General features: G+C 36.2%; 1 protein-coding gene across 1 annotated transcript; it reads right to left on the reverse strand.

Moving 5' to 3' along the window:
• Positions 1-11,329: 11,329 nt before the first annotated feature.
• Positions 11,330-12,149, reverse strand: LOC104116112 (brassinosteroid-responsive RING protein 1). The gene has a single exon (XM_009626905.4). The coding sequence runs from the start codon at positions 11,991-11,993 to the stop codon at positions 11,496-11,498; it is 498 nt and encodes a 165-aa protein (XP_009625200.1). The 5' UTR covers positions 11,994-12,149; the 3' UTR covers positions 11,330-11,495.
• Between the last annotated feature and the right edge of the window lie 5,528 nt (positions 12,150-17,677).

Raw genomic sequence — 17,677 nt, forward strand, 5'->3', positions numbered from 1 at the left:
GTCCGGGCTGGGCATAGTTTTGAAACCACCCACGGGTGGCATTATTAGGCAATCAATTAAAACTATCAGGTTGACTAACAACGAGGCCGAGTATGAAGCCATGATTGCAGGTCTCGAGCTAGCTAGAAATTTGGGAGCAGAAATCATTGAAGCCAGTTGCGACTCCTTGCTAGTGGTGAGTCAAGTAAACAAAACCTTCGAAGTTCGAGAAGGTAGAATGCAGAGGTATTTAGATAAATTGCTTATCACTTTGCGCCATTTCAAATAATGGGCTTTACGGCATGTACCACGGGAACAGAATAATGAGGCCGACGCACTGGCGAATTTGGGGTCTTCGGTCAAGGTAGATGATACGGGCTCGGGGAATGTTGTTCAACTTTCGAGATCGGTAATCGAAGAAGGTCACGCCGAAATAAATTCTACAAGCTTAACCTGTATTGGAGAAACAAGTATATCGAATATTTGAAAAACGGAAAACTCCCATTGGACCCTAAAGATTCCAGAACCCTACGGACCAAAGCTGCTCGATTCACTCTGGCTTCACACAAAACAGTGGACGGAAGAACATTTGATGGACCGTTGGCGGTATGCTTGGGTCCGGGGGATGTCGATTACGTCCTACGGGAAGTGCATGAGGGTACTTGCGGGAATCACTCTGGAGCTGACACATTAGTCCAAAACATAATCAGATCAGGGTATTATTGGATCGATATGGGCAAAGAGACGAAGGAATTTGTTCGTAAATGTGATAAATGTCAAAGGTTTGTACCGATGATCCACCATCTCGGAGAACAACTCCACTCGGTCCTATCCCCGTGGCCATTCATGAAATGGGGAATGGATATCGTCGGCCCTTTGCCATCGACCCCAAGTAAAGCCAAATTCATTTTATTTATGACTGACTATTTTTTTAAATGTGTTGAAGCGCAGGCGTTCGAGAAATGAAGAGAGAAAGAAGTTATAGACTTTATTTTGGATCATATCATATGCCGGTTCGGGATACCCACCGAAATAGTATGTGACAATGGAAAATAATTCGTTGGCGGCAAAGTAACAAGATTCCTCGAAGATCACAAGATAAGAAGGATATTGTCGACGCCATACCACCCCAGTAGGAATGGGTAGGCCGAATCAACAAATAAAACTGTCATTCAAAACTTAAAGAAGAGGTTGAATGACGCTAAAGGGAGATGGAGAGAAATCCTGCCCGAAGTCCTTTGGGCATATCAGACAACGTCAAAATACAGTACGGGGGGGACCCCGTTCTCCTTAGTATATGCATCCGAAGCATTGATGCCAGTCGAGGTTGGTGAACCCAGTGCCATATTTCGATTCTTGATGGAAGAATCAAATAACGTGGCTATGAATACAAGCCTCGAACTATCGGACGAAAGGCGAGAAGCTGCCCTCGTCCGAATGGCCGCCCAAAAGAAGCGAATCGAAAGGTATTATAATCGAAGAACCAAGCTCCGCCATTTCAAGCCTGGGGACTTAGTGTTGAACAAAATTACCATCAATACCCGAAATCCGAATGAATGGAAGCTAGGACCGAATTGGGAAGGACCATATCAGGTACTCGAGGACTCCGGAAAGGGGTCGTATAGGATCAACATTATAAATGGCAAACAGTTATCAAGCAACTAGAATGTATCACATCTAAAATGGTACTACTGTTAAGGTACAACCTTTCCATATTCGTTTATATCTCGAAACTGCCCCTTGTAGAAGTCCGAATAAGGGACGGATCTCTCGCCAGAAAGCACGCGTTGCACTCTTTTTCCATTAGACCGGTTTTATCCCAAATGGGTTTTTCGGTAAGGTTTTTAATGAGGCAACCATTGGTCGTGCAGCATTTATAACAATATCTGAGGTCCCGCAAGAGAGTTATTTCAAAGCAAGAGGGTCCCAATAGGAAAACTGTAAAGAGCCAAATGGTCGAAGCGAGACATGCTCATATAGATTGGCCTGAACCCAGGCGTGTAATAACGTGCGAAGAATTAAGATACAATTCGACCATTAAGCCTACGGGATACATTAATTCGAGTTCGATTCATTCACTCGACCATTAATCCTACGGGCTATTTTTTATTTTTTCTAGTTCGAGGAAACACTCACCCGACCATTAAGCCTACGGGCTACATTAATTCGAGTCTGAATCATTCACTCAACCAAGCCTACCGGCTATTTTTTATTTTCGAGTTCGAGCAAACACTCACTCGACTATTAAGCCTACGGGCTACATTAATTCGAGTTCAAATCATTCACTCGACCAAGACTATGGGCTATTTTTTATTTCGAATTCGAGCAAACACTCACTCGACCATTAATCCTACGGGTTACATTAATTCGAGTTCGAATCATTCACTCGACCAAGCCTACGATCTATATTTTTTTGAGTTCGAGCAAACACTCACTCGACCATTAAGCCTACGGGCTACATTAATTCAAGTTTGAATCATTCACTTGACCAAGCCTACGGGCTACATTAATTCGAGTTCGAATCATTCACTCGACCAAGACCACGGGCTATTTTTTATTTTGAGTTCGAGCAAACGCTCACTCGACCATTAAGCCTACGGGCTACATTAATTCGAGTTCGAATCATTCACTCGACCAAGCCTACGAGCTATTTTTTATTTTTGAATTCGGGAAAACACTCGCACGACCGTTAAATCCTACGGTCTACATTAATTCGAGTGCGAGCAAAACACTCACTCGACCATCACGCCCACGAGCTATATTTCTTCAAGATCGAATCGTTGACAACTAATAATCCTAAAGGGCTACATTGCCCCAAGTTTGAATAAACGCTCGCTTGGTTGCAGAGACTACGAGGTCCAAATTTGATTAAGTGGTTTAAAACATTATGGAAACATTCATAAGGCGAATAAAGTCCCCACAACACATGAAACAAAAACAAAAACGAGTCGGCAAAAGGGGAGATATGCATATACACAAATTTATCTGCATGGGTGATTACAAAGTAAAAACTAAGAACTAAATTTTCAACCGGGAGCGGTCACTTCTTTATCAGGTTCCCCCCCATTTTCGAATCCGCTATTGCTCCCATTGCCATCGTCATCATCATCGGAAACCATAGCTTCAGCATCAGCTTCGAGTTCTTTTGCCCTTTTTATCTCTTCTGTGAGATCGAAGCCGCGAGCATGAATCTCCTCAAGAGTTTCCCTTCTCGATCGGTACTTAGCAAGTTCGGCGACCCAATGCGCTCGACCATCGGCGAATTTGGCTGCCTCTCTTGCCTGGACTTGGGCAGCTTCAGCATCGGCCCAATAGATAGACACGAGCACATCCGCATCGGCATTTGCCTTTTTAGCATCAGATTCGGCCTTGGCGAGTACAGAGGCCAACCGAGCCTCAAGCTCCTCAATTCTTCTTGCTTGAACCATGCCTTTTTCCTTCATTTTCTGAAGTTGGGTTTCAGACTACGATAACTAGGCTCGAGCAGTCTCTTTTACTGCAGCAAAGAGGTCCATACCTTCTTTCCACCGCAAGGATTCCATCCTTATCACGTCGAACTCCTCATGAAGCTTCCTTATCATATCGATTTTTTGCTGCAGCTGAGAGACCGAAATGTTAGCTATCGTTCCGGTATCGAACCCATAGGTTTTCAAAAGCATCATTACCTGCTCAGACAAATCATTCTGATCTCGATAAGCCTTGTCCAGCTCAGCTCGGAGGTCTTTTATTTCCTTCTCTCTCTGCCCTAAGGAAAGTCTAAGGGAGTTCTTCTCGTTAGTAGCGCGGTTAGGTCAGCCGCGTATCGATGCAGCTCATTCTGGGAATGAGAACATTGTTCTTGATGGACTATCGTAACCTACAAAGAAACAAGAAGCGAAGTTAATGAAAAACGAACATAAAGGTAGTACCAACAAAAAGATTTTTAAAGGCTCACCTAATTCAAAGTCTGTCGCAAACCGTGAAAAAGATCGGATTCATCACCGGCACCGGCAACGTCCTCGATACCGGTAAACAGGTCACGAAATGGATCTTCTTCATCGTGAGGCCTGTCTACATCTAGGGCTCCCAGAGCTTGAGCTTCCCGAATCACCCCTGCGGAAAAAGCGGGAAACGTAGGTGAATCCTCGATCGTTGCTGCCCCAAGTGACTTGCTTGGAGCGTTCCCCTCGGCTCGGAGGGGTTCGAGGGGCTCTTCGATTGTAACCCCTGCCGGTTGACTCCGATGAGAGGCATCTTCGACATATGATAATTCGGGGACTCTACCTGAATCTCTCTCCGGTATATCTTTAGTTCGAGGTGGAGCCCCATAGAGCATCATCGATCCAGCCGGCGATGAAGCATCGGTGGCTCTCTTCGTTCGGACCGCCAGCGTGGACTCATTGTCCTCTTCTTCTTCTTCATCTTCATCCCTTAGACGCAAAACGGATTCTACGGTCAAAGGAATGACATTCTTGTTCGGCTTACGAGCCGTCCTCTTCTTCGGTTTTGGATATTTGGGCAACGAGGCTCTCTTCCTTTTATTTTCCTTCACCGGCTTTGGGATAGAGGTCGAAACATCCTCCTCATTGGACAGAGGCCTCAAGACCGCGTCTTTACCCAAACCTGCATATGGGAAACCTTATAAAATATATTTTGAGAAACGCCTTGTTTGGATCGTCGGAGGCCGAGAAATGAGCTTACCGTGATTTTTGGCCTCCCACCGACCCCTTGACAAATCACGTCATGAGTGCTCGACGTATATGGAGGTCGAAACAAGAGACCGTACCCAATTCTTGAGATCGGGAACCGCTCCGGGCATCCAGGGAACTGCTACATCACAAAAAGAGGAGTGTCAATAAGAGAATAAATTAAAGTACAAAATAGAAGCAATAGCAAGATCACACTTACGTTTCATATTCCACTCCTCGGGAAAGGGCATCTTTTCAGTCGGGATCAGGTCCGAAGTCCTTATTCGAACGAACCTGCTCATCCAACCCCGGTCCTTGTCCTCATCAATACTTGAGAACAGAGCCTTGGTAGCCCGACGCTGGAGTTTTATTAAACCTCCCCGAAAAAGTCGGGGACGGTACAACAGGATAAGATGATCGAGGGTGAACGTCATCCCCTTGATTTTACTCATGAAATATCGGATCAGGATAACGATCTGCCACAAAGAAGGATGGACCTAGCCTAAGTTTACCTGATATTGTAGACAGAAGTTAATAACGACGGGATCGAGGGGACCCAAAGTGAAAGGGTAAGTATATACAGTCAAAAACCCTTACACGTAAGAAGTGATATCATCGTTAGGGCTAGGTATTATTACTTCTTTTTCACCCCAATTGCAATCCTTCTTTAACAGATCGAGGTGATTCTCGGTTATCGAACACATGTACCTCGATACTGGATCACACCGGCCAGGGACCGATGAACCTTTATCAACCTTAAAATCTGAAGTAAGGACGCATGCCCCGGGGACACACTCCTCAGGCCGTGGTTCTGTCGGTGTCTCATCGGCGACACACTGTGAAGATGAAGCCTTCTCTTTCTGAGGAATGGTTTGCGATGTTTTCGCCATTTTTGAATTCAAAAGTAAGGAGTAGAAGAAAGTGATAGAGATTTGGTAGAATTGAAGAGGGGTTCTTTCGGAAAGAAATCACAACTTTTCTGGTAAGTTGGAGAGTATAAAGAAGAATTTGGGAAATTTTAGAAGATAGAAGATGTAAAAATGGTAAAAGATAAAGGTAAGGGTTATTTATAGGTTCAAACGATGGCGGTTCAGTATCAGCAGTAGCAGACCACCGCCTGACATGCATTAAATGCCTTGAAAGACTAAACCGACGGGACAGCTACCATATGCATCATGGTCGAACCCGATGGAAACGACAAGATATAATCCTATCGAGCTGTTGAAAATCATATCGTTTCTCGCCATATTCTTTCTGAGAAACGAGGGGACTATCTGTATACGGTCAAAATAGATTTCAGTCTTGGCATGTCCGGTATGGTTCGAAGGGTGGTGTATCGAAGTAAGATCCCGAAGGGGGCGCGAACTAACCTCGAACCCGAGGAGGCCGGTCCGTGTCGAGATCGATATCATAATCAAACTCGAACAAGAATCGAACCATGACGCGTGTAGATCTATCGTGCTGATAATCCAAAAATCAACCTACATTGACCTGGAATCAATTCGAGGGCTCGAACCAGGATCAGACTCGAACCAGGATCGGCCTCGAACCAAGATCACAAGTTCGAGCCGAAATCAAGCTCGAACCAAAATTGAGGATTATAAGCAAGATCGAGCTCGCAGACAAAAGCCGTTGCAATCCCACTAGAGGGAATCTTGGCAGAAATTATGGAAAAGCTGATTTATCATGGGTCTACCACTGAATGTTTATTTTATTATGCTTGGAGCTGAATCCCTCCACTATAAAAGGGCTTGGTTATCATTTCTGTAAGGGACAGATATATTTTTTCTAAGATTTACATTATAATGAAAGTATTATATTCCTCTACGAGAAAGAGTGGTTATTCCAGTTTTTTAGATTGATTCTATTTGTTAAATCCTAAGGTTCATTGTTCTTGATTGCCTTGTCTAGATTATATTTTCTCCAATCTATATTCACATTTTATTTATCATTGCATTTTGTATTAAGTTGCACCACATATCTTCGGAACTGCGTATAAATTTAAACTCTATCTATTTTTCGGGTAAACAGAAATACGTAAGTCATATCTTGAAAAGAAATACTTTAAAGATTATTTATAAGAATAAAAGAACAAAGAAAAATGTGTAAATTAGCTGCGTGAAGCTACACAGAAGTTACCCTTATGTGGATATAATTCAGCAACATTATCATTGTGTTAGTTGTAATGGTTTTCCCCTTTTGGTTCATATTGTCAAAAGACAGCCTAAAATGAAGCGTGGGCGGCTGTTTTTTAATTTCTTTTTCTTCTTTTTATCTACTTTTCATCTTTGTAATTTGAAGGAAACGTTTCATGGTTTGGCTTTTATTTTCTTCTATTTGTGTTTGAGTATTAAATAAATAAATTTGTTTTATTCAGCTGCCTGTGACTATACGTTTGACTTATCATTCCATCACCAATGATGTAAGCCATCTTTCTTGAAAAATAAAATAAAAGATTATTATGAGAGTAAAAGACAAAAAAAAGACGTATGAATTTAGCTGCGTGAAGCTACAAAGAACTTACCCTTCTTTGGATATAATTTAGCAACATTATCATTGTGTTAGTTGTAATAATTTTCCTTTTTGGGTTGTATTTTTCAAAAGACAACCTAAAATGAAGCGCAGGCGTCTGTTTTCTTTATTTCATTTTCTTCTTTCTTTTTTTTTTCTTGTTTTAAGGTAACAACTCTTGAGGTGGCTTTTATCAACCAAAGATAGAATATTTGGCAATTTCGACCTTGTTAGAATAGAAAAACACTGGTTTTTGTGACAATGAAACTCCGAAATCATGATACGTGACAACAACGGAAAAAGAAAAGAAAAATTAAGAAGAGAAACAATAGATAGATAAGAAATTATAGACCTAATTCTGGAAGGAAAAAAATCAATTGTCCAATTCGAATGTACCAATGTAATAATTTCAAAACATCAATTTAGGGGAAATTATTGAAACTTATCTATCTGCTTACATCATTCCAGAAAAATATAACATTCATAGGACAACGATCAAAGCATTTAACATTATTTTGGACATCAGCTCATTAATTCTTTAAAATAATATATATATATATATATATATATATATATATATATATATAAGTATTTTCCTTATAATTTCTTTTTCTTTCAATCATTTTGCATAATAGATTTTGCGTTCCTACTAATTGAGAGTTTGAGACGAAGTCGCTAACTATAGAATAGATCAATTTGTCGGGCATTAGACACGTGGCACTAAGGAAAGTAATCCAGTATAGAAGCTTCATTACGCGTCGAGCACGTCTAGTTCATAATTCATACATGTACGGAGAAGTATATTTTTCTTCTCTTTTTCGTGCACGAATGAACTAATTTTTAATGTGATTTGTTTGTTCAAAGAAAGAAAAAGATATATTTGTATATCACATACTATGTGTACCTTTTGCAGTCCAAGCGATAATTCAGTTTATATTAAGTACAAAGGAGATTGGTGAAAAAATAGGGATGACGGATTTTATTTTTATTTTTTATTTCTCACTCATTATCCGGTACGTACTTTGGAGATCCGATTAATTCAAATTTGTATCGCATAAGATCTATTAAAGGGTAAAGTATTCTCTATTTAAAAAAATTAAATTTTTAGTGCTCGAACACAAAATATTTGATTAAGGATAAAAAGACCATACTTATGTTCATTTTGTTTTCTATGATATACTATGATTATATTTTGTGTTCATTTTACGTTCATAATTTTGTGTCACGTTCATAATTACGTTCATAATTACATTACGTTCATAATTACATTATATCATAATTTTACGTTCATTTTGTTTTCTATGATATAATGCATGATTAATTTTTTATATTAGTTTTATGATTAGTAATCAATTGATTAAATTTGAATGACCTGTCATAAAATTAATCCAGAACAACTTTTGATAAGCAAAGATTTAGAACTATTACCACAATGCATGGCACTATATTCCACCACTTTTCATCAACTTATTTCTTGTGCAATTCTATTGGATGGATTTAAAATTGACTGAGAATGATGGTTATTATAATTTGTTTTATCTCTGAAATGTTCTTTTTCGACAAAGAACTTAAGGTATATATATATTGACAGCTTTCACATTGTACCCGAAAAAACAAAGGAGATGAGGAATATTACTAATAAACACCAATAATAAAGCTCAATAATTAGGAGACAGTAACAAAGTCGTAAAGGTGTCGGTTAATTGAATATTTCAGGGACAAACAAACAAAGAATCGCACAAAGATCAAGGCCAACACTACAAATGGCAAAGTTTTACCAAACCTATTAAGAGTTAAGACCAACCCATGAGGCCAGGTTATAACAATGTACTACTATTGACACATTGACACTTGCTTTTCAATATTGCGGCTTTATATATATATTTTTTTGTATATATACATATTATGTTATATTTAAAAAAATATAATACAAATTTTATATACTTTTTCGTCTACCGAATATAAATAGTTTCTGACATAGGTCAAAACTAAAAAAAAACCTTAATCGAATTCAGAGTCCTTTTAGAATTATGTTGAAGTGATAAGTACTTCTTTGTTCTTTAATTATGAATCTCAAGTTCGAGTCGTGAGCATCAATGGCGGATTTAGGTCGTTTTATGGTATAGATGTCAAAGGGTCGGGCCGGGCCGGGTAGGGGTTGAGGAAAAGGGAACCGGCCGGTTTCGTTACCGGACTGGTTCCGATTATTTTTTACCGGGTTTACCGGTTCCGCGGGCTTCCCCGGTGCAAAATTTAACCGGAACGGTTCCGGGTCTAATGGGCAGGGTCGAGCCGGGCTTATTTAATTTTTTATTTTTTTTATTTTGTATAACAATCGTCAACTTTATAAAATTAAAAAAAAATAGCCATTGAATCGTCCGGGCCGGTCCAGTTAACTGGTTCCCATGTGACTTGACCATAATGGATCATGCTGGTCGGTTAACCAGTACCAAAAAACTACCCAGCATAATTTAGTCCCCGTCCCAACCCAGCCTTGCCCCTCCCCTTACTACCGGGTCGGGCCAGGCTAAAATCGGTCTATTTTATGATGCACATGAACTCATGGTCTTTCCATCAAAGAAGGTATTTTATGTATATATATTTCATAAAATTGATCTAATATTATCATAAGGACATGACAGTCCAAAAATATTGAATAATGCATTTCGTTGTTCTAGATTCGCCGTTGCTAAGTATGAAATCATATTTATTAAGGAACGTTTTACCCTTCATATAAAAAATTTCAATACGAATTTAAATTTAATAGAAATTTGGATACGAATACGAAACAAGAAACCAAAAAAGGTTAAGAGTTGCTTTTGAGTCCTAGTCTAAACTTGGCCAGGGATACATAGGTCTTTTTTGGTTGTAGGGGCCAACGAATATTAGGTATCTGAAAACCCTAGCTAATTCTAAGACCTAAGACATAGGTTCTATTCTTCTATGCTGACACCAAACTCCAAACCCAAGTTCAATCTAAAAAGTTGCTAGCGCTAACTTATATGAGAGCCATTTAATTATTACTACTTCATTGCATTTTCTTCTTTTTTATTGGAAGTATTATTGAAATGGAGTGGTTCATCGATTAGCCAGAAAGGGAATGGTTAAAATATAATTTATTATCATCAATTAACTTTGAAAATGAAACTTTTAATAGTAAGTATTTTTCTCGGTCAATAAGTTTTCAGGCAGATGAATGTGAATTAATCGAGAGGCACCAAATAACTAAACCAAAATGTAATTTGTTTCGTTTAGTTAAGAGTAAAGACATGTGTACTAGATGGTGAAGTATGAAATGATCTTTTTGTTATTATAACATGACAATTGAATTTCAAACGCAGTTTAACCAAAATTGCCTAGAAATATTTAAAGGGAAATTTATGAACATATTACTAATATAAATGAAAATAAATTACAAATTAAGTAGAAATCTTGGAGTAGTATCGTACACTGGGGAAGTGGAAGACAAGATCCGATTTAAACGGGAAGGTACCAATTTAACACTGAGCACCAACAGTACAACCCCCTAATGCTTTATATTCCTCTCCTGAAAGGAACGTCCTATGATAATTTTTCAGTGTAATTGATAATCCTAAATATTAAAAGATAGAAGTTATGATATCAAATCTCATCTCTCATCTCTTGTTCAAAGCTTAATCAAATAATTAGCCGCGCTTCAATTTGCACTAATCCAAAGTTAATATTGACCAAAAATATTGTCAGTTCCAAGCTTGAGATATTTTATAATTTTAAATAGTTTCCTATTTGCAATTAATTGTATAAAAAACAAAATACTCCAACAGCCAGCATATCAAGGATACTCGTACAACTAATTGTCTAATTGATTCATATTACTAGCAAAAATACACATTAAATTGCTATAATTGCATTTTTTTTCTATTCTTTCTTACATAATTGCCCTTCAATTAAATGATTTTGAACACGTCTTGATATTTTTTTTCTCATTCATAGTCTTTGCCAAAAAATGAATTTATGTGAATGGATAGTCTTTTTTATCCAACATATTCAATAGTTGACCAAGCAAAGTGTACTAATTATTGTAACAATATTGACTAGACCTTAATTGATTTACACAACATGAGTGAGACATCTAAATTTAGCAGAAATTAAAATGCAAAAGATGTAAGTAGAGTTAAAAAATTCACGAAAAGTGAAAATTAAAACTATCGATTTCATTCCATAGTCTCAAAATTGTACACTATACAATAGGAGTAATTTATGTTCTCTTTTCCTCCCTCATCTTTTTTCTTTTCTTTCTCTTGTAGTATATACATTTTACATTATCAAATCCCAACCACCAAATATAAATTAGTAACGCTACAAACCGGCGGCGACCGGAGAATACTCGCCGTAAAAATCAGAAATGCCAGAAGCCAACCACAATCTCTCATTAAAACTATCTTGCATATCGTCGGGAATAAACGGCGTCCGGCAAAGTGGACAAGTCTTCTGATCATGATCCATCCAACGGTCCAAACAGCTCCGGTGGAATATATGTCGGCAATTTGTGAGCCGTCGGATCTCATCATCCCCATCAAATTCGTACAAGCAAACGGCACAGCTCTCCGGCGGTTCAACCAGCTCGGAGAACTTGACCACCGGCAACAGCTCCCGGATCAACGTTGCTGACACTGAGTGGAGCTCCGAGTGAGATTCGGGTCGGGTCGGGAATGGCATTTCGGGTTCGAGGAAATCTCCTAGACCCAGAACAGTGAAAAGCGTGCAAATGAACTTTCTGATAAAACCCAGAATTGTTAGTACGTGGACTAACAATTTGGGTAGGAATAAATCCGTGTAACCAACTGGAAAACCCATTATTTCTCGAAAATCGAAATACTAAAATATTCGGTTTCAGAAGAAGAAAAGCAAACCCACGAATTGTGTGAAGCAATTTAGCAATTTAGTGTGTGTAAAAAATGGAGCTATGGTTAGAGAGGGAAGAAGCTGAGATTTGAGAAAGCGGAGAGAAAACGGAAAACGGGGAGGTGAATTATATAGGAGGAAAAGGGGAGTGTTGAAAAGACAGAAAAGGACTTGGGTTTGAATGAAATTACGGGGAACCTGTGAAAATTGGGGGGGGGGAGGGGGGGGGACGTGACGATGTGTTTGTATTATACGCTAATGTCCCATTCGGGAGTTGTAGGGGTGGAGTTGTCGTACAATTTGGGTCGTTCACTGATGAACATGTTTGTTTTGTCCCTTTTTACCTCATGCTTTTCTCTATTTTTACTTCCAACAGTCAAATTTTCAGATTTTCTTTTTACCACTTCGGTAATTTTGAATAGATTTTCAGGGGTCATTTGATATGCATACAAAGTTATATTATAACCGTACTATAGTGTATTTTTTCTGATGGAAATGGAATGAATCGATATAATGTGCTTTAAATTTGGGATGCTTAAATTGAAAAAAAAAATTGTAAGATTTGGAGTATGAAAACGGAATAAATGTGATTTGATACATTAATTGTTTATTTTTAAATATGTAATTAAATGTTCTCAATCTCAATGCATGTTTGGTCAATACAAGAGGATTCAATTGAGTGAGATTTTGTCCAATACTTAAGTATTACTTCAACTCTTCAAGCATTGTCTTTTTGCTTTTTCTCCATATTTCGATGTTTGGTCTAAGCAGTGTTAATTTTAACATAAAATATTAATTACCAAAAATAAAAAACTACATGAATTTATTTAAAGAGCGTTTAATTCATCCAATTCAATGTTTGAAAATGTAGACAAAAATTTTGAGATTATGAAGTATTACTGCTTTCTAGGAAAAATTTCTCACTTAGTTTGTGCAATTAAATACTATGGGATATATAATGTAATTTTTCACTTAAGTTAATGGTCGAGAATTGCATATATGAACAATAATCCAACTAAAAATTAGTGTATTGAAAATATCTGAGCAACTACATGAAAAGTAAAGCATAAAGAAAAATATATAACAACAACAACTCAGTACATCCCACTAGTGGGTCTGAGAAGGGTAGTTTGTACGTAGACCTTACCCTACCCTGGGTAGAGAGGCTGTTTTCGATAAACTCTCGGCTTCCTCCCTCCAAGAACTCCTCATCTTGCTCTTTGGGTGACTCGAACTCACAACCTCTTGGTTGAAAGTAGAGGATGTTTATCACTAGAGCAACTCACTCTTATCCATAAAGAAAAATATATCGTCACTCAAAAAGGGAATGAAGAGGCTCCTTTGTGCATTTCATTTACATCTTTTTCTGTGACGAATTTAAATAATCTTTCAGTGTTATATTAAATAAATATATAGACAAATCTAATGATATGAATGAAGTAAAATTTGGTGGACCAAAAAACAATTATGACATATTATATATCACTATATATCTAAACACAAGACTGGCAAATAATTTTGTATTCAATTTATACACCAAAAGATAACATAAAAGCTCTTTGTTGAGTACTAAAAGATATCTATGAGTAATATATGTTACTATTATAACTAAGGACACTTTTAGAATTTTTAAAATTTTTCAACGACTATCACTTTACTAGATCATGTTTCATTTTCAAGGATTAATTATGACAACATCCCTTATGTGTCTAAATTGAAATTAATTGTGCGTTGAACAAGTTGAGTATTTCTTTTTATGACAAAATCAATAGATGAGTCACAGCCCACAAAAGAGAAGAAAAAAAGGTATTAGTTGTTCTCGAGGAAGTGACCTACGAATTTTCGTTGATCTAATATTGTATATCTATTTATTATAAAACTAAAAAGTTATATGATCAGTGTATATACTATATTCATAAATACAGGAACAGATATATATTATAAGCTATGAGTTCAGTTGAACCCAATAATTTTGGCTGAAAATTTGACATATATATATATAATGGCAGCTCAGTGCACGAAATATCACGCTTTAATGTAGGGTATGATAAAAGGAAAAATTCATTCCACATGTAAATTTGACTAATCATGTAAATGCACAGGCTTTTACTTTCTTGAAAATTATTATGGCGAAAATAGATTGTAAAAGGTGGTTTCCGATCCTAACATAGATAGATGAAATTCCTCAAAAAGGACTCATTTGGGTGCCAATAGCTCTCTTTTCAACCTTTTGGCTGAAATTTCACCTTTATATTTTCAACGTATTTTGAGTACAAGTATTTGCTATCTCTCGTTGAGAGTGATTGAAAACTGACCAAAGTCCACAAATTACACAATATTCTTTACCAAGTTATCCAGTTACAAGAAGAAATTAAAATGAATTAATCGTATCGGTTATGTACATACAAGTCCCAAGACATGAAAAATGTAATCATAAAAATAGAAATCGCTCAAAAATGTATTAATTGGCTGCTACTCTAAACTCGCCATATTTTTACAAGCTCTAGCCCTATTTCAAATTAAAACGATATCAACCAACAAAGTCGTTCGAAATATATTTTTATTTCGTAGAGTAAAAGGAAGGAGAACAGTGAGTATTGAATCATTATTTATTGTACGAAAGACTCCCATCAGTATCACTTTAAATTTTTGTGACAATCTACGGAAATATTACGGAAAAAAGAATTAACAAAAAAAGAGGTTTTTTTATTTGTGCGTGCATAAGACGAGATGAATGATAAAGCAATGGGACCAAAAGGGAAAAGCCACGAAGAAATTATGCAATATCCAAAGGCATCAAGTGGGGGCGAATGGTTCTAGCAATTTAATCATCCTTTTGAAAAGCACGAGGAGAAAAACAAATTTGAAGAAAATCCATTCATTCATCTACTTAGCTTATTGAAAACTCACAAAACATTCCAGGCCAAAACATCATAAAAAAGCAACAAAATTAAATGAAAAAAAAACAATAAATCATCTTATTTTCTTGAAAAGTCACATTAACAAAACAAGCCAAAACATGATGGAGTAATAACAAATTAAAATAGGAGTAACGAACATCAACGAACACACAAAATTTAAAGTTTATAAATTTTAAAGCAGCAAGAAAACGATGTTACGCAAAAGTTTAGGGTTTGAGGGATTCACACATTAGCTATGGCTAGTGGGTGATATTTGGTGCAATGGCCCATCGTGTTGTCACCGTTGCATCTTCATTAGGGCGCCACTTTACCCCATCAATTTGTCCACTTCGTGAAGGAAATCTGCAACGTATTTTCATGTTATCCCTTATGTGCCTCCTGTAATTATCACTATATCTATTATCTTTCTTCTATTTGACGTGAAATTGATCGTATGAGTAGGTTGAAGAGAGCTCTAACAGGTTTGGAGGACTGAACCCACCACGTATGTGACAAAAAACGTAGATGAGTTGTGACTATCCATATTCCACTTTAATGTCCTTTTTTTTTTACATTAGCATTATTATATATACCATTAGGAAATTATGATATCGCTAAGGAGCAAAAAAAAAAAAGTCTTACAAGTCGCGTATGTAGCTAGGACATTAAATTCAATTAGTTTTTGCTCAAAAAAAAATTAGAACACTGTTGAAAATTTGAATATTGATGTCGCACGTTACGTACGACATCTAAAGTGCGACATCAATAAGATATAACATTATTTGTCGAAAATTCATTTATTAATGGATTATGAAAGGCAACATGTGCAAAGGATGTGACTATACGCATGAGTATAGTCACAAATTATATAGTTTCATTAATGATACAAAAAAATCGTGAATATTCAAATCTTAATTGATCGATGTTGGTGGATCAAGAAACATGATCGAGATCACTTTACTCCAAGAATTATGGGGTTGTGAGATCTAGCTATTTTTAGTTTTTTTTTTTATATATGGAGATAATGAAAATGAATATATGTCTGTGGATCCAAGATATAAAGAGTATTGCAACAAGAACCAAAAGAAAGAAAAAAAGAGATGGCAAATAGGGATTAAAAGTGAAAATGTCGGCAATTGGTGGCCAACCAGCCAAAGAGCATGGGATTTGGATTTAAGCGAAAAGAGGCGTGGCATTTTCTTGGCCAAGGTTGGGTGAGTAGGGTACTTGTGTTTTCTACAACACTCCTTTAGGCCCCTCCACTTATAGTGATGTACGTGAGGGATGCACAAATGAAATCGATAAATCGCATCAACCCGATAATTTGAGTCAAATCGAGAAAAAAAAATGACTATGATTTGTTTGATTGATTTGGTATTGGAAAAAAAAATCTGACGATATTTGGTTTGGTTTGGTTTTAACTAAAAAAAATCAAACCGAAACCAAACCAACCCGACGTTATATGTATAGAAGTTTTAAATATATTTAATACATAAAAATATTTATTGTAGTGTAGTTTATAAATATTTTTAAACTTTTTCATAATTTTATCTTTTAACGTATTATTTCAAGGTTTGACTTATAATTTTTGGATGCTCCAATAAGTTTTATAGTTCATAAATGTTAGTAACTCAAATAAATCCTAAATTAAACCAAAATCAAATCAATACTAATGATAATAAAAGACATTCAATTCAATTGTACTCTGAATGAAAATAATGTTAGATATCTATTTTTTAGTTTTTCCTTGATTTAGATAAAATGCATAACTTATTTTTCTTTTAGTGTTTAGTCATGTAAATAATAGTACTTATTAGTCGTACTTATTTTAGCAACTTATTAGTAATTTTAAATTATGTTTATTTTCACTATGGCTTAATAATAATATTTATTTTATGCGATTCTCATCTTTATTGTTAAATATTTCAATAAAATGCCATAAATCATTTCATATTTATGCTATTTTATTAAAAAAAATACCTTATATAGTTCTGTCTTACTAGGATTAAAGAAATATTTGGAGCACAAATTCTATGTTTTCTGCTATGAAGACTTTATGAAACAAAAACAGAAACAACCATAAAACCCGAAAAATCCGAGAAAAAGAGATTTAAAAACACGACTTTTATTGGTTTGGTTTGGTCTTTAGATTTAATAACCAGATATAATTAGTTTGGTTTGGTAATTGAAAAACTCGAACCAACCCTACCTATGAACACCCCTAATGGACACCCTTGTTTCGTCTCGAGTTTGAGTTTTATGAACGTAAATTTTTTGATAATAAATAATTTACTTCTTTAGTAAATGTGTCCGACACAGATTCAGATTTACTTTAAACGTACTGATTATTCTGTATTTTACAATACTAAATCTGCATTTTACGAATGAAAATGTCGACGAATGCTTTTATTACACTTGTAATTTTAAAAGAATTAGAATTAAATATTGTAAACGTCATTAGTTCTAATCATTTGAAAAAACTAATCTTTACAACGAACTTGACTCGGTTAAAACTATTTTCTTACACCAAATCAAAATATATATATATATATATATATATATATATATATATATATATATATAAAAGAAGGAGAAATTTAAAATAGAGGAAATATAAAGGAGACCTTCACCCTCAAACCATGTCTTACAACGCCAAGACATGATGCCCCACGAAAGAATGGAATTACTATGCAAGAATATATATAGAGCCTTATTATACATATATATACACATATG

The sequence above is a fragment of the Nicotiana tomentosiformis genome, chromosome 8, assembly GCF_000390325.3.
Source record: "Nicotiana tomentosiformis chromosome 8, ASM39032v3, whole genome shotgun sequence".
Taxonomy (NCBI): Eukaryota; Viridiplantae; Streptophyta; class Magnoliopsida; order Solanales; family Solanaceae; genus Nicotiana; species Nicotiana tomentosiformis.

What these genes read in the sequence shown, in the direction of transcription:
- LOC104116112 (XM_009626905.4), bottom strand. Translation starts at nt 11,993, where the DNA reads ATGGGTTTTCCAGTTGGTTACACGGATTTATTCCTACCCAAATTGTTA.